This window comes from Rattus rattus, chromosome 4, assembly GCF_011064425.1.
Source record: "Rattus rattus isolate New Zealand chromosome 4, Rrattus_CSIRO_v1, whole genome shotgun sequence".
Taxonomy (NCBI): domain Eukaryota; kingdom Metazoa; phylum Chordata; class Mammalia; order Rodentia; family Muridae; genus Rattus; species Rattus rattus.
In genome coordinates this window covers 64,981,672-65,008,003 of record NC_046157.1, presented here as the reverse complement: position 1 = coordinate 65,008,003, position 26,332 = coordinate 64,981,672, and the positions used below count along the sequence as shown (strand labels likewise).

The following is a 26,332-nucleotide window of genomic DNA, read 5'->3' as shown; positions in this document are numbered from 1 at the left end:
ATGTAATTTTAGTTTTCACTTGGAATGAAAGGTAGGTGATTGGAGTTTCTGGTTGCACCTCAGCTGGTTGTCACGTTGAATGCCTTGTCTGCACTGTGGTTCCATTATAAAATGCACCGTGCTAAGCTGGAAGCTCACTGGATATGTGTCCTGTGCATAGACTTATGATCATTGAGATACAGACCTGTTGAAATTTAATGGTGTGCTTGCAAAATGATCCTGTTGGTCACACTTTAATGTCATTACTTTTAGTAGCAATATTTGTTTTTATCATGTTTTGTAAACTTTTTGGAAGCATAGCTCTTGTTAGGAAATAGCTTTGATTCAATGAACTTAGTGAGATTGTGAACTAAGTAAAGAAATTCGTAGGTGTAACTGTGAAGTTATTGCTGAGAAATGAAGGGTGTGTGTGTGTGTGTTTTCAGTTTTATAGAGTGGAATCTTGTGCATGGAAGGAAAGATAGAACACTGAAAATTGTTCTAAATGAGAGCCTAAGTGCAGACTTGCTCACAGAACTGAGTGCTGCAGGTCTAAGAGTCAGGAATTTCTCAGGCATTGATGTGGACCAAACTGTTTCACTCTTCAGCACCTTCTCAACTTTATTTGCAGTCGATTGACATTTGAAACTTTCCTATAGTTTGTTTCAAATATGGCAAAGTTTTATTTTCAGTAAATTATTACTTTCTTCCTTCTTCTTAGCCCAAAGTTTGAGGGTAACTGAAGTCATGTTCCCAGCCTACTGGCCTCGGTACTGGCAAAAGATTCTTTACTCTGTACTGAAAATTTTTGCTCTGCTACTGCCTTAATGTAAATGTAAACATAACTATTTGTGCCCGAGTGCCTCTTTTAGAGAAAAAGAAGCCATAATGCTTTCTAGCCGTCCCACTTGGGGCTTGGATTAAACTTTTACTTAGGCATCTTGTGACCATCAAAGGCCATTAGAAGTTATGTTACTTGATATGAAGAACATTCATATTTGGGCCCATTTCTGTAATATTGAAGAATTAATTACCTTTTCAATACTTTTAATAGTGGACCCATCTCATAGTTCTAGTTTTACCTTTTATTTTTGAGAGAAAAATTTACAATTTCAAGGAAATTTGTACTCTGAACTTCACAGTTACTCAACTGGGTGCCCTTTGGTAATATTTGCTATTGGAATGTGAAACTGTGGTATATTCTGGGAAAAGGCTCAAATTATTTGCAGTGTAATTAGCAAAAAATCTAGACCTTTTCATAACCTGTATAATCCTGACCCATGTTAACCTGCACAGTTTGGAAGGAATGCCTCCTGCTGGAGCTCACACTGGGGATGAACGCACACGAGATCACTGCAGTGTCATCTGTTGGTACAGAGTATGCTGCACAAGTATGAGGGGCTGAGTTTAAAATCCCAAATCCCCATGCAAAACCTGTGTAATTCCAGTGATGTCGAAGGCAGAGGAAGACGCTCACTGGTCCTTTTTGGCTTCCAGCCTAGATCAAAGTTTAATGATAGACCCTGACTTAGGGACTAGCATGGGATGTAACTGGGGAGTCTCCCTGACATGTGCCTCTGACCCTCTGCACACACATCAACCCCTGCCACATATACAAGTGAATCAGACCAAATTGCAGTGCACACTGTTGGCTATTGTAATTGTAATGGTCAGAGGGTAACGGTGATGGTCTTGGGGTTGACACACACTGTCTTAGCCATGACTTAAAGGCTTTTGCCCAGTTTGAAACTTTAGTAATACTTTTATACCACAACTATTAAATTGTTTTAAGCTTTTAAAAAACAGGGCAAAACCAGTATATGTTTGCCAGAGCAAGATGCACCACAATTGAGCAATCAAAATATGCATCAAAAGATAAGAGAGATTTTGGTAGGAAATCATAATGTAGGAAGTAATATGGCTTTATTTACCTTCAGAGAAGCTGGCATACTACATTGACATGGGTTCTAATTAGTAGTAGGCTCTTCAAACATTTGAATTGCTGTAGGTGCCCTCCCTCTATACACGCTGAATTGTATTCAGAATGAGAAAACCTGGAGGTCCCACCTTAGGACTCAGGTAACTGTTGGATGCTTGGCCAAGGTTGCTGATAGCCTAGATGGTGAGGGCAGAGTTTCTGTTCTCACAGAGAGTTAAGGTCTCTTACCTTTGCCCATTCCTCACAGTTTTCAAAAAAACAACTTTAGGTGGGAAAACAAGAAGTCAATTCAGAGGAAGTTACAACTCTGTCTAGAAATTTATGTTGCTTGAAACTATATTAGGTATTCACCAACAGCCAGTTAGAGATTAGTACGGTATGAAAATGTGTAGCTGATTAGATCCACAAGGGTGCTTAGAGCAGGTTAGGTGTATGCTACTTGATGTGGACTATGGACCAACCTTTTCCAGAGCAGCTTCTGTTTTCTAGACTGGTACTGTACTCAAGGGCCATGGTTGTCACTGTGTTGAAGTTGTTGACTAACAGGGAACATTAACTTCAGATTTTTCACCATTTAGTTGAGAGACACAGAACATTAATGAGAATTTTTTCATTAATTTGTTTATTTACTTTACACCCTGACCACAGCCCCCTCCTCCTGATCCCCCCTTCACAGCCCCTTTCCCATGCCCCCCTCATCACTCTTGAAATCATTTCACTTTTTTTCTTTACAGATGCTATTATTATGAATTTAGTAACTTTTTAAAAGATCAGACATATGTTTGGACCAGCTAAAGTTGTTTGGTATAGTTTCCAGGAGTTAAAATTAAATTTATATAATGTAGAAATTTCATAATGTAGAATATTTTATAATATTGTAAAAAGTCCTGTTCACACAGAACAGTTTTAGAGACTGAGTTCAGCAGTCAGAATAGTTGTGAGTAGGGAGGAATTGGAGAGTATCTTTTTGCATGGAAGTATTTTACAAATGTATTGCCTTTCTGTCCTCTGTAGAAAATGGGAGCATATACTCATATCTTATTATTGTCCCTACACATAGCCCACTTTTTAAATTCTGTTTCATATTTGGGTGTTAAGTTCCATGTGTGTTTGGTACCTACATACTGATAATTCAGTACTTTTAGGGACCTTTGTAAGCCATAGAAAACTACAGTGTCTGCCTATGGAGGATAGTGAGGATGAATAATGCCAGTTCTCACAAGTTCACAAAGAACAGAATTCCTGGGCCAAGATGGCAACGTGGGTGTGGCTTGTGGTTCAGAGCAGGAACTGCTATTTTAGGTTCAGTCCTCAGAGAATGCTTCTTAGGTGAGGTGACATTTGAACAGATACCTGAGAGGTGAGGAAGGGATTCACAGGCTGCCTGAGGAAAATACAATGGCAGCGCAGTCTGAGACAGGGTTGTGTTTGGCTCATGGGATGAACAGTGACTCAGGCTGCTGAAGCTGGACTTGTGAGGGTCAGCGGGACCCTGATCTCTCATCTGTGTTCTTACATCTGTTCTTACCGTGCTCCTGGTCTTTGGGCTGCCCGAAAACGGGCTGTGCAGTGTACAGTTCTGGTTTGGCATTCCAACTTGGTGGTTCAACTCTCCTCAAACTCATTTCTCTTTCTTCCCTCTCAGTACTGGGGATTAAACCCGGGACCTTAGCACATGTGAGACAAGCCTTCTAACACCCACCGTATCACCCAGGTCTCCTCAAGTTCCTGTTCAATGTTTTCGCTCTCAACTGTCCACAGAGAGTCTAGGAGTTTTTATTGGTTACAAACAAAATTCATTTATCAAGCAAAATACAACATTCCCTTGGATTTAAATTCATGTAGATAAAGAAATAATGAAAACATTCATTTCACCTTTTCAAGCTAAAATCTTTACATTGTCATTCAAGTAGATTTTGGGTCAAATGGTATACTTGTAAACGAACTCATGATGAAGTGAATTATAAACCATGCAAGGGCTGAAAGTGTGTGTAAAATCCGATAGGATACATGTATTTGGGACTCATAGAAGTGTGTGTGTGTGTGTGTGTGTGTGTGTGTGTGTGTGTGTGTGTGTGTGTGTGTGTGTGTAATGTATATGAAATTCATGGTAATTTCTTAGAGAGCAAACATTTATAAAGATGAGTACACGTGCTGTATTCCTGACTTATGAAGTTATTTTAATTTAGATAATCTTAAACATGTGGGTAACGGCTCCGATGATCATGTAGTTGACTGCAGTGATACGCAGCCAGTGTGTTTATTAAGTACCATTGCTCTCACAATAGTAGCTCAGGGAGAGTAGGTAGCCAAGGCCTTTGCAGTGTTTTCCTGAACTCTTACCTTGGCACACATATAAGAATATAATGTACTGGTATTTCGGTGGATTTTTTTTTTGTACCAAGACTATATTGACTTTAAACTTTCTTCTGCCAATTACCAATTGTTTATAGCCAAGTTCAGTTCACCTTTTTTCTAAACATACAGAAAATGCTAGTTTTCATTATACTACTGGTAGATGGAGCATTTAATGTACTTGTTGTTCTACTAATTCCTGAAAAGGAAGTTCAGGGAGGTCCAAGACTGGGGTTGTCAGCTGGTCTTCAGTACCTGCCAGAACTCAAAGGAAGCAGGCTCTAATGCCAGGGAAGGGACAGGCATGGCAAGGAGCAAGGGCAAGCCGGCAGAGAGCGAGGCTTCCTTCTTTCCTGTCCTTATTTAGGCTGCCAGCAGAAGGTGTGGCCCAGATTAAAGGTGAGTCTTCTCATCTCAGGATGGGTCTTCTCACTTCAGACGACTTAATGAAGAAAAAGATATCCTCACAGGGGTCCCCAGCCACTTCAGTTTTAGTTAATTCCAGATGTCGTCACACTGATAACCAAAAGTAGCCATCACAAAAGGAAAATTAACTATGTATCAATCATAGAAAAAAGTTATTTTTTACTTACTAATTTCTTATAAAATGAAATGGTACTTAAAATCTAAATAATTTGCTATGTGCTTAGGTCATAAAATTCTTTCCTTGTGATGACATTGTTTGAAAGTCCTGGGAGAGGACACACAGCTTTCTGGAGAGTAATGGGAACACCATGAAGAATATTGTAATTAGAGTGGCTTTGCAAAGAGAACTTTTCCTTTGCTGGAAGAAAACGTTTCAGGGAAGGACTGATAGTATCTGCTCTCAGCTAACCTTTTCCATCATTAAAATGTTCTGTTGCCTAACAGCAGGCGAGGCAGGCTCCAATTCCCATCTGGGTTAAAGTTGTTCCTGTTTGTCCAACTCCTGGAGGACTAGAGATGCGGAGGGAGAGAAGGGAAGCAGGAACCACTGAGTGTGGTCCTTGTAGCTCAGGCCGTTTTGGCCTTTTATACCAGGGGAAGGAACAAATGTCTTTTGTTTGCAATGCTGTCAGGGCAAGGCAGATAATATGCATGTGTGTGGAGACAAGACTGAGAAAGCCGCACACTGGGTCAGGCCACACTGTGGAGGACAAGGCCATCTATCCAGACGCTGCTTTGCGGCCATGCCCTGGCCTCCTCACAGAGGAGACTGGCACACAGGGCTTGTAGCAATGTTTCCTGATGTTCTTCAGGCGACTGCACTTTTTGTTTCCTCAACTGGGTTATAAAAACCAGATTACAAAAGCCTCTATCCTACCCAGCCAAATGTATTGGAGGGCATGTTTGTATTTAATAACAAGGCACACTTTTGATCTCAGAAGTCCTATAAACTCACAGACTTGTTTCACCTCAAAGTGCTTTTGTTGATATAGAATATTTTCTGAGTTAGAACTTAAAATTCAAAGAAGCTTAGAAAATTAATTTTTACCAAAAGTGCAATCTATTATGTTTACATAAACATTTCATATAAAGTATATTTGTGAAACAAATTAGTGAAAGGGTATACTCTGCTGCAAGCGTCTCGCGTGTATGGTGTTGGAGAAAAGCTGGGATCTCAGACCTGTGTTGGAGGGACTGCATTCTGCTGGCGTAGTTCGCCTTGGTTCTCTATGTGAAGAAGGCTGGCTTTATACAGATGTCATTTGGAAAAAGGTTTAATTGGTCATTCAGACTAGATATTCTGCTTACTGTCTCAAAACTCGGTGTTTCTTCATTTCTGAAGGGTGAGTTGTAGTGTGAACCCACAGTCACACTGGTGTCTGCTAATCATTAATTGCTTTTCCTCTGGTCCTGTTCTACATTAAAATCTACCACTACCTTCCCATGGATCTCTCACCCATACATGATTCTGTAAGGCTGGAATGATAATTGCAGTTCCATCTATATTATGAAGAATACTACGTAAAAATACCAAGTTGTTGGCAGGTTATGAACTAGCCTTAGCAGAAAAGCCTTTAGATTCTGAGACACTGGCAGGATCATACTAATTGAAATATTGTTTTCATTTGCAAAATTCTGAGCCTGAGTGAGAGTTTCTTCGCAGTCATTAATAAGTCACTCTGCAGTGACTGGTGAAATTGAAGTTTGGGCATTCATACTTTGTAGTATGACATTTGTTCTTTCAACTAAAAATGGTGTGAACGATATGGTATGAAAAGTTTGCAACTCCAGCCTTTGACAGGCATTTAGAGTAGGCTTTGCCACACATTGTACATTTTTAGTCATTAACAATTTGAGAACCTTGTAAATTAAGATTCAGTGTTTAGTAAAATTACCTTTTTTGGATCAGAGTTTTGACTCAGAAGAAAAGCCGGGTTTTTTTTTAACGAATTGATTATGTTTATTTATAAGTAACAGAGGGTTCCACATTGGCACTGGTGTCTTGATTTGTCCTAAGATGCAATCCTTTCCTCCTGTCGCTCTGCATCAGCAGTGCACACATCAACTGCAGCAGACGAATTTTTTTTTTTATCGTGTCAAGCCAGGAGAGGAAGAGAGAGAGGAGAGAGAGAGAGAGAGAGAGAGAGAGAGAGAGAGAGAGAGAGAGAGAGAAAGAGTAGAAGGAAGAGTGAGAGTGAGGAGGAATAATGAGAGTCGCAGACAAATTTCATATTCATGTACTGTGATCATAGTCCTTACCCCCAGGACTTCTCATCTCTTCGTCAAAGTGTCTGTCAGGATGCTTAGATCACACCCGAAGAATTGAGTGTGGGGAAAATGGGACGTAAGAAATGACCTTAGACTTGGGACCTGTTATCCCTACACTTAGGGGATAGGTCAAATTATGCTGCCCTCTCTTAAGGTTTGCTTTTGTGTTAACTAATGTCCAATTCATAGATCCTAAAAGAGTACCAGTATAAGTTAGTACTCGTTCTAAGTAGGTTTCTAGTCAGTTAGTCATGAAACCGCAAATATGCTCAGTAATTTTATAGAAGGAATTTAAAGGATGTAGAAACATCTTGCCTGCAATTGAAGGAGAGGTCTTGAGCTCGCTCTTCTGTAGTGACCTCAGATCATTGCAGGATTGACCCTCACAGTGCTTCTCATTTCTCTGCCACACAAGGAGAACAGCCTGTAGGGTGACTCTGATCAAGTCCATTCTTCTCACTGTAGCTTTGGCTTAGTGGAAGAGAACTAGATGCAACCTCGACTTGGCCCCTGCCTAGGTATTGGAAGCTAAGAGGGTACCAGCTTCACTTTCTGGTGAGTGTCTTACAGTTAGACACTGGACTGCTGCTGTAGAACAGTGTCCACACATCCATTCACACTGGAAACAGTGCAGCAATAGGATCCTGGCCACTGTATTGCTTCTGCCTTCAGAGTTTCTTGTTAGTAATGGTATTGATGTGACCTGAATTTTATTCACAATATTCTTTGCAAGTGAATGTGGAAGACATGTTTGTTTGTTTCATGAGGGAAGCACAGTAGAAGTATAGGGAATGGAATTCATGCACGAATTGATCCTGTTCCTAAGGCTTGATTTTCTAGTGTCCTGGGAGTTGTAACATGTATCTCCTCTCCATCCCTGTCTAGGTTCTAGCCATTTTAATTGCTGGGCTGGCTCTTGTTCTGTGATGCATTTCACGCCACTGGAACCACCCTCTCCTCCACTACTGAGTCTGGACTGGGAAGCTGGACCTTCGTACAGCTCCTCCCTGTTTTAGCTCCACTCTTGTAGCTCCTCCTTATAGTTCCTGTATAAATACTCTCCACATAGCCCTGCCTTCTTTACAGCCGTGCCCTCCTGAGCTGTGTCCTGAGGACCGTGTACTGGGTCACACAAAACCTTGTACTTGACGGCATGTGAGGTGCCCCGTCATTCCAGCTACTGTATCTTGTGACCTGTGTTTGAACTATTTTTCCAGTTAGAATTAAACACTTTGTAGCACAACTTACTATATTTTTATTAAGTTTTTTGTATATGAGGTCATTTAAAGAACCCTTTCTATAGCAACTATTTATAATATTTTAAAAGTTCTTGTGTGTTTCTCTTGGAGAAAAAGTGGTAGGTAACAATAAAAAGATTTTTTAATTGTCCAAATGCAATAATAAAATTAAAGCAGCTTTTCCTATTTTTCCTCTTCTTTTTTTCTCCTGTGATATTTTAAACACATTTAAAGTTTAAGGAACATAAATTGTGTCCAAAGCCTGAAGACAATTCTGATTACCCATTCTTTTTCTCACTGGACTGATTCATTTCGTTGCTTATATTGTAATAATAGTAGTCGTCATCATCATCTTCTCTGTCAAGGAAGCTGACCAGTACACCTTACAGCACTGTGCTGAGCACATTTTACTGAGCTTCATAAAAGGTGCAGCTCTTATTCATCAGCTATAGAAGTAGAACTTGTAATGTTCAAGGTCTCTTTTAAGAAATGGGGGAAATACATTCATTTGTGTATGTCTAAGTAAAAGTCTTTGTTTTCAATGAAAAGGACATATGTCCTAAATTGATCACATGGTACTGAAGTGTAAAAAGCATAAGGTGACAGCTCTTTACATCTCCCTTTAGTACATTTTTCTTCAGAGATATTGACTTTCAAGAGTGTGGCTTATTCTGACTGTAAAACAAACGCACGCACTTGCGCATGCACACGCTCGCAAACTTACATGTGCGCACGCGCACCCCTATGCTGTTGTCTGTGTAATAAACATAAATCAGAGAGCGCCAATGTAAATATTTGGTAGATGCTTACTCTCCTTTTCATTGATAAACCATACTCCCAGCAATCTTTCTGCTTACTGGCTTTTAATAAGAGATTGCATCGTAAACCAACAAATGCCAAGGTTTTGTTTTCACAACTTTTCAAGATTTATAGAAGAAACTATGAAGTTATCAATAGTAGTTAATGGTAGCCATGTTTGGGTTGTTAAAGATATATTCATTCTTACAAAAGTAGAGAATTAACTTGGTTCTAGCTTTTGGCCTGGCAAGGTTTGTTAGGCATAAAATCTCTGTGATAGGAGTTCCTTTTTATTTGTTTGGCTGAATTTTGAGAAAGGTAATTTGCCTTTCAGATGTGATTGATCTCACTGGAGACGACAAAGATGATCTTCAGAGAGCGATTGCTTTGAGTTTGGCGGAATCAAACAGGACGTTCAGGGAGACTGGCATAACCGATGAGGAACAAGCCATCAGCAGGTGAGGACAGTGTAAAGCCTGTGTGTGAGGAGTTCTCTATTTCAGATCCAAGGGTGGATTTTAACGTTAGTATCAATAGGACCTACCTCATCCTGCATAAGTCATTAACACATGCCTCTATTCTTTCTATGTCGTATGTCACCCAACATCATTTAGTTCTGAAAGTTTAATTTACTTTGTAATTGTGAAGCACATAATTTTGTCACAAATTTATTTTTTAAATATTTTTGTTTCCTCCTGTAATGTCATTTGAACCTACTGTTCAGTTCACTTTTACAAGAAATTTATTATAGGAGTTGAGGGTTTGTTTTTTTTTTTTTGTTATGTGCCAATGGTGTTTTGGACACGTGGTATATAATTATGTCGGGTAGTTTAGTGCCTTTGTATGTATGTAAGCATCTTCATGTATGCCTGTGTGTGGAGACTAGAGGCCAGCTCTGAGAGTGGTTCCTTGGAGGCTGTCTCTCTTTGTTTGAGACCGTGGGTCCTTGGGTTCACCAATGTGATATAGGAGAAATGTCATAAAATAAAAGTTACACTTGCTGAAAATGTACTTTTTAAAAAAAATTCACATAAACTTTTGTTTATATCAGTTTATATTAACGTAAGAATATGAAACTATGTAGAACTTGATATCACAGATTAACATTTATAATTCTGTGTCATTTGTTTTCTTGTTATTTTGGTTGTGAGCTTTGTTTTTTTTTTTTCTGAAAATGACTGGATGCTTCCTGGGTTTATATTTGAACTGCTACCATACAAATGCACATTGCTAGGTTATGATTCTTCTCTCCAGGTGTAACCCCTGCTGCTTGGTTAAGTGCTTACTTCCTTGTAAATTTTGAGACAGAGTCTTATTGTGTATCTAATGGTGACTTGAAATTCTCCCACCTCTACTTATAAGTGTTTATATGTCATTGGCAGGATCTGTCTGTCCATCTGTCTCTTTGTCTGTCTGTCTATCGCAGAACTGAGGATGAAAACTATGTCATTGGCTATGTTAGTACTTTCTCTGAACAACAAAGCTATCTTTGCAGCCCTTGTCAGTCTTTTCTAATTAAAGCAATATAAACCTATTTAAGTCACAAAGTGGTTGACTTTGGCATAGTTCTAAGAAAAGGGTGAATAGGCAATTTCATTAGAATATGATTACAAAAGCCTAGATGTCACCTCTTAGGTTAACAGCTCCATGTAGTCCCTTGACGTAGTCAAGAGACAAACGTGAGAAGTGGGAATCTTCTGCCAGCCTACTGTGGCATTCGCGTTTGCAGGATGTGATGTAACAGGGTAGGAATACTGTCAAATACCTGCATACAGTAGCATATTGAAAGTCTAGTGTGGTGTCGGGGTGGCTGAGTGCTGAGAGCGTGTGGTGGCTCCAGCTGTGGATCGGTAGAATTGCTCTAGTGATAAGGGCTGGAAGGATGGTAGGTTTGTTTATACTGTGTCACCACACAAACGTGCCTTCTGTTAGGACAAGTGGCTGGAAGGCCACTAGGTAAAGGAAGTGTCATCTTCACTGTACTCTCTGAGGACCAGTCTTGCATATGTAGACTCACCAGATCACCATATGGTTCATGGACATCTCCCTCTCTCCCTCCCCCTCTCCCTTCCCCTCCCGTGTGTGTGTGTGTGTGTGTGTGTGTGTGCGCGCGCGCGCGCGCGCGCGCATGCGCATGCGTGTGTGGAAGTTAAGAATTGTGATTATATTGCTAGTCTGATTGAAACTTTGTATTTAAATTTTCTTGGGAAGTTATCTTTACTTCCCTTGGTCTGTTGTTATTGCCACTGTCATGTTCCTAATGATATTCAACTGCTACTCGAGTGATGTCAGTATAACATTACTTGAACATATTAGAACTGTGTAACAAGTCTTTAAAGCTCACCCATCATAGGTGTTGCTTAGAGGGTTCTGTAATAGAGTAAATCCTTTTCAACATCATATTTTCATTTTTAAGAGTTCTTGAAGCCAGCATAGCAGAAAATAAAGCATGTTTGAAGAGAACACCTATAGAAGTTTGGCGGGATTCTCGAAACCCTTATGACCGGAAAAGACAAGATAAGGCTCCAGTCGGTCTGAAGAACGTGGGCAACACCTGCTGGTTTAGCGCAGTTATTCAGGTAAGGGTGGATGGAGGCTCAGCTCTCAGTCAGTGGGCCTGAGGAGCAGGGGGTGGGCTGTGATGTTTCTTGTTACATTTTAAGGAGAAACTCAGGGAGAATTTTCATATATGTGGCATAGAGTAGCTTGATTTCCGTATGCCCTAGACCTTGTCTTTAAATTTCCCAGTGTGCCTTTGTTGTTGTTCTTTGTTTGTGTTGTTGTTATTTCCTGTTCTTTGTTTTAGTCTGGTTCTTGTTATGCAGCCCAGATTAGCCTAGAACTTAGAACCCCGCCTCAGCTTTTGAGTGCCGGGGTTATAAGTATGAGATATCACACCTGGCTAAATAAAGATTTCATTATTTTAAAAACTTTTTTTAAGTCTAATTTGCAAACAAGATACTCACACACAGCACAGGCGGGCCTGAGGACTGAGGTTCCAGGCGTAATATCTGCCATGAAGTTTTCAATAGAACGTAAGTGAATTCCTCCCAGCTATGTAGTATTAATTTCTCCTAGTTTCTTGCTGGTAGGAATTGGTGCAGTTTTATTGATTCCCGAAGAGGTAGAAAGAAGATAATTTCGTGGGTATTTCTCTGAAAGTATATAAAATGATTATAACCAAGGTAGGAAATTAGAATTAACCTTCTGTGGCTCAGATCTGACCTATTTCTATATAAGGGAAACAGTCACAGTACTACAGGAGTGCATGTAGTAATTAAATGTTTACAAATTGATTCTTGAAGAGACATTTTGTTTCAGGCTGGTGTTGATGTGCAAATACATCACAGTACATATGTGGGAATGCTAAAAAAGAATAAATATTGATAAATGGAGATTAACACATTTTATTTTTACCTTAGAAAATTCTTGCGGTATGTTTTGTTAGTTTTCTCCAAAATAGATGTTTGTAAATGCCCATACCTATGATTGTCTCAAGAGGAATGACTTTTTTGTAATATATTTAGTGTGATCTCTGATTTTTAGCTTTTTATATAATAATGCTTGCAATAATTTTTTTCATTCTCTGTTGATATGAGTAATCCAATTTTAAATTTAAATAAATATTCTCTAAATATTTTCTTTAATTTCATGAGTTTTATAAGTTAACTCTTATAAGTGTTTTGTTTACTATTCCTTAGAAATCACTGGGCATCTGTGTCATTTGTTTTTATGCTCAAAACAAGAGCCTATTCTGTAGCTTTCTGAGTCTGCTTTTATGATTACTTCAGCTTGCACACCGTTCATTTGCTGCTAACTTGTCTGTCATTGCTAGGTGACTAATCTGTGATTTTAACTTTTGTTCTCTACAATGTAGTATAGGTTTCAAGCCCCACCCCCTTTGCTTGTGGTACATGTACAATTCAGGTAGATTTCCTTTGGTTTTCTGGACTTACGCCTCATCTTCATGATGTTATATTAGACACTGATAAATAAAATGGCTCCCGACTTGCTTTTCTCACACATTAACAGTCTATGAAATATCTGCTTCGCTATGAATCTGTAGCGATTCTTCCACAGTAGGCTTCATTCTGAACTGTTCCTTCACGCATGTGCCAAAGCAGTAGCTAACATTTCTTGATACTTTGGAGTCCTGTAGACATTACAAGTTGTTTAGGATAGTCTCCACAGATTGTTCTCTTCTCTCGTATAGTAGTGGCATGGTTTACAGAGCTTGACCTGTGAAGAACAGAAGTTCTTGCAAGTGCTGTCCTGCCTTCACACGGCACTGTGCTCACCAATGCTTCTCCAGGGTCTGGTGTTTTTCACTGAGACATTCAAGAAGAGGAAGTCCTACAGGCAGTATTTGTTAGCTAGATACATGCTGTTCACTGCTGACAGTATTCACAGGAAATTCCCATTTGAAGGAATAAATGAACAGAAACGAGGAGCTCCATCTTTCCTATTCTCTTCCTTTTTCAGTTTAATGTGACAGAAACCCTGTCTACTGTAAGTTCACTAGGTGACCAAGCTTGCATGTGACTTATTTTTCCTTTAGACACTAGTAATTTTATTAATTTTAATTTTTATTTGAGTCTAGTAGTGACTACACCCATGATAGCAAATTTAGCTTCTGAAGAACATTTGATTTCTCTAGCAGAAGCCTAAACACCCCACACAGATAATTTCCAACCTTTAGAAGGCTAAGTTGTCACAACCTTATACAAGTTATATTTAGGGAAAACATAAATCTTCACACTGTGGAAATCTGTGTAGGTGGCAAATGTCACAAGTTCACTTAGAGGTGTATGTTTAACTGTATCTTCAGTGATCATCGTGATTTTAGGGGACTTTCTATCTTTCTGGTTAGAAATTGTAATCTTTATTTTTTCTTTCTCTGACACTGCTCGTTTCTCAGGTGTGAGCTGAGAAGTTACTACTTACCTATAAATGTAACTCTTCACTTAACATTGCCTCCATTAGCATTCACAGCTTTTATTGGGATTTACAAAGTTGATCGGAGTTCCTTCCAACTGACATAAATGCTCTGCCGAGTTTCAGTTCCAAACCATCTGAGGGTCGGCGCTCACTGAGCCTGCAGAGTTCTGTGAAACCAGATGAAGGTGAATGTGTCCCTCTGCCGATGAGCACACAGCAGCCCCTGCCTCTCAGAAGGCAGGCTCTTTAGCGAGCTAGGAAAATGAGCTGGCCATCCCCTAGTCCGTCCTTAGTAAATGTTTATAGAATGGAGAAAAGCAGTTTCTCATACAGCCACTCCGAAGAACATTCAAAGCATAGCAGTGGATTCTCCTTGTTCTTCCGCAGGGTTCTCTCATTTCCGCACAAGTCATTCCGACTTCTACCTTAAGCTGTCGTCCATTTCCTCAAGGCTTGCCTCCAGCATTCTTCCTCTCCTCTATTTCTCACCCCTGCCATCTTGTGTCCCCTTTGACAGAGCATGCAGTCATTGTGAATCTCTGTAGTCTTGCAGAGTTCCAGCGAGTCCGGGCTGTGCACCCCCGTCTCCCGCTGTGTGTGTAGAGAGGGCCGTGATGCCTGCTTGTTTCTCCTTTCCATCCTTCATACGTCTGGAACCTCTGCTTTCCCATATCCCCTTCCCTGCTTCATTGCCTGACTCTCGCTACTGGGCCCCAAACCTTTTTCTTTATTTAAATTTTGGCTTTAAACTTCTTCCTCCCTGCTGAGGTTCTGACTTCAGGTTCTTTTTCTTTCCTCTCTGATTCACACTCCTGCTACCCTTTTAGTCCACAATTCTATGGTGATCCATCATATAAGAGGAGGTGCCCTTTCTTCTCTGTCCTCTAGCATGCCTCAAGCCATGTATATGAATAACTGCGATAGGCACGATGTTGTGCTCCTGGTGTCCCTTCATTTCAAATGGCCCACTCAGAGGAATCATTAGAGTTTAGTAGTTAGAGCCATCCTGGGTGGCATGCAAGACCCCTTCTCAAAGGAACAAAACTAACAAGAATAGAAAATGAATTCTTTTATGTGCTCATAATAATTAAAAAAAATCTTCTCTGGGAGCTGGGGGATGGTGACTCACGCCCTCAATTCTCAGAGCACTCAGGCACAGGCAGGCAGATCTGTTGAGTTCAAGCCCACTCTGGTCCATAGTTTGAGTTCCAGGACGGCCAGGGCTATACAGAGAAAAAATCAAAACCAAAGCCAAACAGAACAACAACGCAACAACAAAACCCACATAACAACAATAGAACTTGCCGGGCATTGCTTGCACAGGGCTTTATCTCAGCATCAGGAGGCAGAAGCTTGTGGATCTTTCTGAAGTCAAATCCAGCCTGGCAGACCAGCCAGGCCTATGCAGTACAACCTGTCACAAAATAAAACCTGGGAACAAGGGACAAGGAAAAGAGGAGGGAGCTGTAAGTCGTCACAGATCCTGTCTCATGTCCTATAGTTTCTGTTAGGAAGCGCTTTTGGCCACTCATCCTTAGCTTCCCCGGTCTTCTATTTGCCAGCTCCTGGTTTCTCATTCGTTTTGTTGTTGTTTATTTGTTCGTTTGTTTTGTTAAGTGGTGAGCCGTTTCCCAAAATTTATCTGCTTAAAAATAATTTAATATCATTCATTTGAGATACTGCTTTTATGCTGTATAAAGTAATCCAATTTATATTTTGTAGAATTTCATACATTGTTGCTGCTTGTGACAGCTTATATACCGTATCAAATGTGACTCACGCAGTACAGTTACACTGTAAAACTTGTAACATATCTACTTGTGTATAAAGTATTCTTAAGGAGAATCTTGAGATGATCAGATGAGTTCATATTTATTAAGTATGTGTTCTAGTATGTACTATTGTAGTTTTCGTTTTGAACAGCTGTTATGATGATGGTGTGGATTATGAAGTACTTTACTAAAAAGTAACACTTTTACTTGGAACTGAGTGGTAGAGAAAAATTCACAGCCCTAATTCAATTTCCAGCAGCTGACACACCAACAAAACTGTGCTCCAGAAGTCTGTCCTATTTATGAGTGTCTGTCCTATTAAGTACTTTTGCATTTCTCTGTTTTTACAGTTATGCATTCGTCTCCTGCATGTGGTTTCTTAGCTATCAAGAGAATAACATTTTGTGTTTCTGTCACAGAGCATCTGAGGAATAAGTTGATTTGCACTCAATTTTTCTAGGTACATAATCTGAAGTAGAACATGTGTAAAAATCTCTCCACTGGATTTTATTCATTTTATTTCAAGAAAACTTCCTGTTAATGACATAGTGGCATAAACAAGTTTCAATAAGTAAGACATTGTATGATTTAAAGAAAGATGTCCCTGTATAATTTTGTACTTTGCATGTAGGATAAATGTTAGATAGCAACAGTAATATGTTGGAAGTAAATGTAGCTCGGTGGTTAGGGTACTTGCCTTGCATGCAAAAGGCCTTGGGATCAATTCAATCAAACCCCCATGCAAAATTATTTTTAAATGAGATACTATTTTAGAATATATAAAAAGACTTCTCATAAAAAGGCATTCTTGTGCTAATTGCCACCGTTCTTTATATAAGTAATAGAATTGTCAAGAATGAGCCTTGAAAATAGTGATATTCACAATCCCATTAATAGAATTTCCTCTTAGGTATCTTAAATTGTTCTTTTTCAGTCATTATTCAATCTTTTGGAATTTAGAAGATTAGTTCTGAATTACAAGCCTCCATCAAATGCTCAAGATTTACCCCGAAACCAAAAGGTAAATTATAAAAGATTTTTAAAAGCCAAGTATTATGATACTTATGTTCTTTCCTAAGTATTTTGGAAGCTCTTCTTTATTAACTCTGAAACTGTTCAAATTTTAATGTTTTGCCATTTATCTTTATTGTAGTAACTTCCTTTCCCTTTCCATATCATAAATGTGAGATTTCTTCTGCGTGTCACGGGAGCAGAGCGGTTCCACGTGCCCAGCTTAGGACATGTCCCCCTTCAGGCTGTCATAGAGTCCATTCGCAGGTGACTTGCTCCGGTTTAGGTCTTCATTAATCGACTTCTCAATACTCTCCTTACGATCAGCATTTCTTTTCACCTGATGTCCAGAACAACCCTTTAAAATTGGGTTGTATGCTCTTTGCCAGGGAAAACGTCTCCATCCTGTTTTGGAAGTTAGAGTTGAGTAGTTGAGGTTGACATAAGAGAGCAGACTCCAGGGTCTGATTGCTTGGGTTTTTAGCTGTGGCCCTAAAGCAAGTCAGGCTTCTCTCTGGGATTTCCCCCTCTGTAGTGGAGACAGTAACAGTAACAGAGGCGCTGAGCAGATTAAATGGTAAACATGCAAAGCACTTAAAAGTGTCTATTACACGCTATTGGCAGCCATGTTTTAAAAGAAAGTTTTGATTTTTATAAATTCATTAATTTTAATAAAAATTGGACTGATTTGCACGCATACATTCTTACTTCGTGTGTAAAATCTTTTTGTAGGGGATTGATGTAGTTTGGGGCAGGTATCAAGTAACCTCCAGTAAAGCCAGGGGCCTTAAAGACACAGGCTGAAGACAAAGGAGATGAAGTTTTAGGCTTCAGTGATGTCCTGAACCTCATGTGACCCATTGTTACAGTGATAAATTATTTAGTTACATTTTCCTTTTAGTGTTTAATTTTTAAAACATTTTTTCTGTAAATACATGAAATATTTATAATGTACATCAGAGGAAATAAAGCCTGAAATAAAGCCAACGTTTAAGCTACAATTTCTGGGCTGGGACAGGCTAAAGAATAACTACTTTTTAAAGGGAAATCAGGACAATTTGTCCACTCCATAGTGCTAGAGAAGTGAGGCAAAGCTCTCCCAGTGTAAGAATTTTGAAGGGAAGGTTTGGACTGCTGCCTGTCCATATCACGTTAGTATCATCAGTTCTCCCTTCTCAAGTCCCAGGAGAAGGCATGCATAATTTATATGCCATTACTTAGAATTACTTGCAACTATAGAATCGTGTGTGTGGTGCTTACTTTTTATTTCTTTCATTTTACTAAGTTATGAAACTCCAGTCTCTTCTTTTTCATAGTTTGAATGAAACCGAGTCTGTTGTGTGACCTTACTTAAAAGCTAGTCACTCTCGGTGTTTCTCTAGCGGAGCTACTTGTGAGGTCCTTTAGGGTACTCAACACATGCTAGCAGTGTGCGTCCTGAGCTCACACGGAAGCAGCGCTCTGAGATGAGCGTATCCTAGAGGTGTGCGTCCTGAGCACACACTACAGGAGTGCTAGTGAGCCCATTGTAGAGAAGTTTATTTCTCTCAGTGGAAGGAGAGTTATCATTTCCATTTTATAAAAGATGCTATGCAGAAAGCTGGTGTGTCACAATTATGGTGAATTGTCAGTCATAGTTTTATGTTAAATTAGTTGGAGATAGTGAAAAATATTTTTTTTTAAAGATTTCCATATAACATTAGCCATTTTCTTTTAATAGTGAATTTGCATTGAACTCATGACATGTTAATATGACATGACATTGAACTTAAAGCCCATTTTGTTAAAATGCAGAATATACCTGGGATTGGTTTAATCTTATTACAGAGATATCATTTGCTAAATTATCTTTTTAAGAAAATAAAGCTTTCCACAAACATTGCATACATTTTAAGTAAGAGTCAGGATGCATTAAAAGTCAGTTTGTGTTTTAGAAAAAGGTTAGTATAGAACTACTATAGTATAATATACTATATTATGTAGATATTATAAAGATATTATATATAGTATATATAAGTAGTATGCTGTTCCTTTAACTGTTGATACATTTCAAGTATAGGATACTTGGTATCTGAAAACTGTCTGATCAGCGTGTTCTACATACAGATATTCTTTGAGCTGACAATAATCCAAGGTCTCCAAAGTTTTTATAAAAGAATGACAGTGTGTGTCTTTACAAGAATTTTCACATTATTTAAAGCAGCAGCTGAAGAGCATCTTGGGTAGAATTGTATTTAAACCACAACGCAAGGCCACACAGCAGCAAATTATAACAAATGATTATGTACACCTGTATGTAGATAAAGCACTAAACATGTGTACTGATCGCACAAACCAGACTAAAGCAAATACCTAGACGGTGGTTCCATTTCTAGAAACATCCAGGAAGTCCAGCATTCCTCTTGTAGCTGAGATGACTAGGGAGTGGGTGTAGTTTGGGGTGTTGATAAATAGGTTTGTTATGTTGATGGTGATGATGCACAGTGGAGTTTGGGAAATTGTGTGCTTTTTAAATGGTGTGTATTTTGCATGACTTATAGCACAAGACTGTTTACAAAATAAATAAAAATAGTGTTGAAGCTTTTATACATGCTTGTTCTTTCATAATTTAGTCAAATAAAGTAGTTGCTCTGTTTTATTGTGTAATGTTAAATGTTTTGATAGTCAGATTTTTCTAGCTACAGGGATGGGCTGAGACAAAGGTTTCATAATATTTTACTTTCCAAATAATCTTAGTAGAATGTCTCTATTGCTTTTGTCTTTATACTTTATACAGAGCACTTTCACTTGTCATGGGAGGAATGATAATAGATCCAGGAAATAGTATTTTGAGAAGTTATTGTGTAGATTAAATTTTATAGTACTTACGTGTTTAAAAGTTAACTGATAAAGTGCAGTTACTGAAAGACTTGAACGTATTACAGGAAAAGGATTGTTTTCATGTGCACGTTTTGTCTTTTACTACTGCTGATGGCGTGTATTATATTTAAGTAAGTGATATTGGGAGTTCTTTATGGCTGAGAAATTCTGTTTCAGGATTAGTTTATGTGGGATTGCTTCTGTTGTGTCTGAAGGTTGGAGATTGTCAGGCCTTGTTTCTCAGGAGCCCCCTGGAGTGCACGAGAGAACAGTGGTTTCTGTTTAGGTTTGAGTACTCTGGGCATCAGTTACATGAAATTATCTATTTTGATTTTGTTAAAGAAATACCAATTATGCAAATTAAAAGCCTTCCCATATTTAATAGTATTTTAAGATTTATGCTAAAATTCTTGTTACAAATACTATTATCCTGAAAACTGAATTTCTGCCCTGAAGCTTTACTAAAATCACTTCAAGAATGTTTTTTTGTTTGTTGTTGTTGTTGTTTTAGAATAAATACAGACTAAAAGCTTTTTTCTCCAGGTTTGGTTTAATAAACCAGTAAGAATTGAATACCTGATTTTTGTGGCAAAGTGAAGATATATTGAAACCATTGAGAAGTGTGTAATCTTAGTGATAATAAAATTAAGATTTTATGTTAGGGCTTGATCTGACTAATGCTTTTCCTAACATTATACTTACTAAACATTTAAATTGAAAAATTACAGTAATTACAATAAGTATATACTAAACCTTATAATTTCCAAAATAAATGCATGAAATAATTATATTAATATAAGTATAAAGTAGTATATATAAAGGGGTATTAGTGTTTATTAGGACATTGATTACACAGGGCCTTAATATTAGTTCAATAAATAGGATCATTGTATGACAAGTGGCAGTTGGTGGTCCTTATTCAAAGCACTCGTTCCAGGAGATGTGGCGTTTGGAGGCTCTGCTGGCCTGGAGGGGTCTGGAGGGCCCTGGCTGAGCAGGGTCCTTTGTTTAGTGGGATGACTGGAGCAGGGCACTCAGATGGTGCCTGGCGCTGTGCTCTCACTAAACACGGACTCTTCTCCTTGCCCTTGTCGTGGCAGCTGCACCCTGATGAATGGAAGACTATAATGAACAGACCTAAATGGGGTGGATATTCTGGGCTGGGTAGTGACATAATTTGCTATGAATATGTAACATTTGGCAGAAATTGTAAGGCTGGCTTGAGGTCCTCTCTTGTAGTTGTTAACTCCTTTGAGTCTTGAAGCTGTTACTCTTTTTTAATGTGATAATGCCAGATTCGTCCTCATAAATGCCCTTTGCTTTCTGGTTCCTGTGGAAGTGTCTGTTGATCAGTGAAGAGTTTGCTGATTGTATTGGGTTGCTTTTTTCCCTTCTCTTTTCTTTGCAGGAACATCGGAATTTGCCTTTTATGCGGGAATTGAGGTATCTGTTTGCACTCCTTGTTGGTACCAAGAGGAAATATGTTGATCCATCCAGAGCAGTTGAGATTCTAAAGGATGCCTTCAAATCAAATGACTCACAGCAGGTAGCCTCCTGTCTTTTAACTGGCTGTTTCCACTTAACCTTATAAGTCTTCCCCTTCTGAGGGTGAGGGTGTCCATTGAGTTAGGATGGTATTACTAACTTTAACTTGAAGCCATGGAATCACTACTTATTATTTGGAAAAAAATTAAATTAAACAAAGAGTGAACAATTTGGAGGTAATGAGATAAGGAAATGGCGTAATTTGTAGAATGATGGGAGTTGATAAGGAAAAACTGAACAAAATTGAAAATATTCATATAATTAAAAGTTGTTAAAATGTTGTATATCTGGGTGTTTGTGTTGCCTGTGTTCTGTGTACCTGTTGTGTGTGGAGGCTAGAGGCAGATGTTGGGAACTGAACCTGGGCCTCTGCAAGAGTAGTCCATTCTCTTAACTTGTGAGTTATCTCTCTAGCCCCTCAAGAAGCAATTTAAACAAACTTGTCATAATCTAAATGCCAATATATTAGATATGATTTTCTTGACCCTGTTTTAGCTGATAGAAAATAGTTTTCTTTAATTACCTATGAGTTTTTTTTTTTAAATACTGCTTTAGTTATTTTTCTTGCTTTTAATGGTATTAGCATAGTCTCCTTTTATTAATATTTGGTATAAACAATGTTTGAGATGATTTCTTCTAAAAACAGTGTCTATAAAACAGCATTGCTATTTGAAAAGTCAGAGAGATCCAGAACATAAGCAGGAGCTCACGTTTGTAGAAAATAACAAATATTGAAATAGATGGCCTGGAGTGGGTACACATGGAAGGGGCTCCCCAGCCCTGCCTGGGGCAGTGAGCTTTATGTTACTTGGGTTCATGAACACTACTTCTGATTTTGGATATCTTTTCTTCATTTCCCCATTTCTAACTTATTTCTCTAGCCTTCTCTTTGGAATGGGTGGCAGTCCGTTTTAGTTGCCGCTCTTTCTATAAATTAATTTTGCACAAGCTCACTTCCATTCTCTGACAGTTTTCTTCTGTATTCTTTCTGCATTTGCTTTTTTGCCCTATGTTGTACAGATGCCATTGATCGCTCTGTATGTTACCCCTGAAGGGTGGAGCAGATGTGGGACTCTTCCCTAAGAATGAAATCCTCATGAACATGGCTTGGACTTTGCCACTCTGTGCCTGTAAATGCTGTAGTGTGAATGCTTTTTCTTGGGTGTATAGAATAGTTGTATGATTGTTGCTTTGTTTTTTTCCCCTCTGGAGATCTTTCTAATGATTGATTGTTTTATGTGCATTGGTGTTTTATCTGTATGTATGTGTGTATATGTGTGGGTGTCAGCACTCCTGGAACTGGAGTTACAGACAAGTGCGAGCTGTCATGTGGGTGCTGGGAATTGAACCTGGATCTTCTAGAAGAGCGGCCAGTGCTCTTAACACTGAACCACCTCTCCAGTCCCCTGGAGATCTATAAAAGTAGATACATATCAGTTTACTTTGGTACAGGGGTGATTTTTCTGACATACACATTGGTGAATGGGTGAAATGCCTACTTAGGTAAAATGAATATTGTGATTAGTTTTAAGTACCTTGGCCTTCTGTTTTACATTCTTCTAGAATATGGCATGTCTGGAAGCGAGGCACAGTCTTAAGGGTGATTCTTTGATGAGTGGCACTTCTGTCAACTGTACTTGTCCCTTTCCTGCAGTTCACAAGTGCTTTGTTACAATAAAGATCTCACTTTTTCATCCTAAGGAACTTTGCTAAAATTTTGTAATTGAATTGTAAAATTTAGGTTGGTTTCATAAAAGGATGGGGAATAATTCTTTGCAAGACTCGTGATAAGTAGAAAATGATGGTTCTTTTTAGGTCCAATCTTCAAGATTAAAATTGTTTAAGAATATGAACATTTACAAATGAGTTTAAATCTCATGGTTCAGAAGTAAGGGAAAATTATTCGTAGACCCAGTGACTCTGGGATTCCCCGGGTTTGGAATTAACATGCTGGCACATGGCTCTCACAGAAGAAGCATCCTCCCTTCCTCTTGTCGTTTTCTGGTGTTCTTGGCCCTAAAATGCTAGTGTTGCTCTCACTCTCTCTGTGTTCACATGGCCTTCCTTGTTTCTCTTGCTCCTCATAGACGGTCATTCTTAGATTAAGGATCACTTTTATCTAAGCTGAATTCACAGCTTATTTTTAACAACCAGGTTATTTTTTCAAAGACCCATAATCAGCTAAAGTTACTTTTTGAAGTTCTAAGTGGGTAAAAATTTTCTTTGCTGCTATTTTTCCTAAGGGGATACAAATAGATTTGTTTACTGATATTAGTCAGTAAAGTTTACTGATATTTGATTATGTAACACTAGAGTCATGTGCTCTGCCTAGACCTTAACAGTAAGACTTTATAGGTAAATTAGTTAATCTAAGCACTAGGTGGAAAAAAATACATGCTTTGTTCTTGAGGCCACTTTGAAAAGTGAAACCAAATTACCTATGTGCATTCGTCTATTTGGTCTTGGCATCATGAAATGGTCTTTCTTTCCCTCGTGAAAGCATTCTTCTAAGCCACATTGTGTAAATTGTGAGTTATGTGGCTGCCACTTACTCTCATGTTTATTTTTATTTTATTTCTTTGGTTAGGAGATCAGTGTCCAAGTAAAGGGATGGTAGTAAGTAAAGGAATGTTTATCTGTTTCTGAATGTAGAATGAGTTTGAGGTTTAAAGCATTGTAGGCTCAGTTGGGCTTCCTAACTGCTAAAGTTAAATAGCTTGGTAAAAGTAGGTATGTGTTAAAAACATGTAAAAAAGATATCCGTCAAAAAGCACTAGTCTTTTTTTCTAAGAGAATGCGTAATGATAATTTTGTATAAAACAGTTTTTTAGTAAAAGAACTTTGTTCATTTCATTGATTCACTGCAGAGTGTAACTATTTTTATAAACTCATTTGTTACATTTGACTGTGTATGTTTCCTAAAACAAAACCGTAAGATTATAAAATTTTCTAAAAGTCTTTATGTCCTGGTTAAATTATGAAACTGTGGTGTATTTTATGAGACAGTCACATGACACTTTTCTGAGTCGGGACTCCCTGCAAGTGTTACTTTATAGCATCTAGTATCGTTACTAGTGGGATCAAATACCAATCAACCTTTTTTTTTCCACAGCAAGATGTGAGTGAGTTTACACACAAGTTATTGGATTGGCTGGAAGATGCCTTCCAAATGAAAGCTGAAGAGGAAACGTAAGTCTCTATGATGTTTAGTGATAGGGAAGTCAGTACTTGACAGTCATTTTGCTCTCTTGGTATAGTCCAAACATACATCAAGAAAGACTTTGGGGGGCCCAGTATTGTCTGTCTTATTCAAAGGCTGTGTAGAAGTTTTAGTAACAATTTTCAGGTAGCTTTCAGTTTCTACTGTCAGGTTTGATGGAAGATCTGAAAGGACTAATCTTGCAGCTATGCATTTTTCCTGGGTTCAGGTTTCCTTGAGGGAGAAGGGGTTAGCTGGACATAAATTTAAAAATACCTTCCTTCATACTGAGTCCTTTTCTGTGAACCCAAGGGCAGGATGAACAGTTCTACCTCCAGATTCTCCGACCAAGCATGAAGCCTTGACTGTTTTGTGTGTGTATGTGGGGACTGGGACTGGGACAGGTCAACCTGGGGTGTGGTCGGCTCTCAGGTGCTGTTCACTTACTTTCTAAAGGAGGATCTCTCATTGGCTTGGAGGTAGCCGAGGCTTCTGAGGCTGCACTCCTATCTGCCCCTTATGTTTTTCCCCATGTGTTTTATTTTAAGATTTCCTATCCTTATTTAATGTTTATAAGTGCTAGGCCTGCATGTATGTATGTGGAGCACATATGTGTGCAGTGCCTGTGGAAGCCAGAAGAAGGGATTAGATTCCCTGAAATTAGAGTTCTAGGAGGTCTTTAGTCACCGTGCGCATTCTAGGAATTAAATCCAGGTTCCTTGCAAGAGCAGCCAGCACAGTGGCCGGCTGTCATTTCTCCAGCGCCCCCTTTGTGTATTTTAAGACAGCCATTCAGACTGCTACTAGAAGACTCTCTCATGGAATCTGCAGCATGCTTTAAACAGTGTGGAGAACATAGGTGGAAACCCTAGGCTCAAAAATATTATCTTCCTTCCATTTTTCCCCCTAAATAACTCCCTTTTCCTATTTATTTTTTCTGTTTAAATTTTGTTCAGTCTTATTGTTTTGTAATGATAAATTTGCAGTGAATTTAAGTCATTTGAAACATTTCATTGATCTTTTAAGGAAAAATTCAAAGGAGTTATATCCGGAAATTTAAGACTAAAGCATCCTCTAAATAATTTAAAAATCCATTTAGATTATTTTGCCTTGTGCATACAAATGGATTAATAATACTAAAAGCAAGGTCTCAGCCCTTTAGTGTCTGTGGGCTCCATAGTAACCTCCCCTGCACCGGGGCATTGTCACCTGCATACCTGGAGCTCCCCAGCAGAGCTGATGCTGAGCTGAGGAAGCTTTATTTTAGATTTCAGAAAATTATTAGGGCACATCCACAGCAAGCACCAACAACCTTTGGCATTCTGACCCTGCGGTATCAATCACACAATTTAATATAATTCTGATTCAAGTTGTTTTTAGAATAATGGCAGAAATTTGGGGTGAAGCATAGACTAAAATATAAAAACCCTAATGGTTTTAATTCTGCAGAATACCAGCATGTAATGGTGAGTTGCTTGTAGACAACTGTCTGTGAATTGAAAGCGAGCTCGGAGGAACTTACTCAGCGTTTAATCAGAGAAGCTTCCTTCTGCAGTAGGTTGTGGTTAACTGGGCAGGGCGTTGAGACTTAGCAATAACGAAGTGCTCAGCACTAAGTGGGAGAGCTATACCACTCTTCATGGTTCAGTTCACAGCACAGGAGGAGGGGAGGAGCACAGAGGGAAGACCCAGAGAATGGGAGATACACAGCACGAAAGGTGCTTTCTTACAGGGCAGAGCCTGGGCACTCAAAGACTCAGTGTAGCTGCTTAGCTGCACACGGTTGGGCCCATCGGCATTTCCTTGTGGATTCGGTGTGGGAACTGAGGGATTTGGGGCACATAACACTTGGTAGGGCCAGGGCATCATTTTCTTCACTGTAGCATCTGATAATGTGATCTTTCTCAGTAAATAACCTCTTAGTCATGTTCTGGCAGGAAACTAGTTTTCCTCAGGGGATTACACACAGAAAGATGCCTTGAATGTAGGAAGGGACTTATTAGGA

At 38.9% G+C, this 26,332-nt stretch overlaps 1 protein-coding gene across 2 annotated transcripts in view; it reads left to right on the top strand.

Moving 5' to 3' along the window:
• Usp25 (ubiquitin specific peptidase 25) overlaps window positions 1–26,332 on the top strand; it is a 101,798-nt gene that overhangs the window by 27,115 nt on the left and 48,351 nt on the right. For both annotated transcript variants that reach the window (XM_032900516.1, XM_032900515.1), the window contains exons 4-8: window positions 9,338–9,461; window positions 11,420–11,582; window positions 16,648–16,734; window positions 20,992–21,129; window positions 24,241–24,317. In XM_032900516.1, coding sequence (XP_032756407.1) covers window positions 9,338–9,461; window positions 11,420–11,582; window positions 16,648–16,734; window positions 20,992–21,129; window positions 24,241–24,317 — 589 coding nt within the window. The remainder of the gene's footprint in view (window positions 1–9,337; window positions 9,462–11,419; window positions 11,583–16,647; window positions 16,735–20,991; window positions 21,130–24,240; window positions 24,318–26,332) is intronic.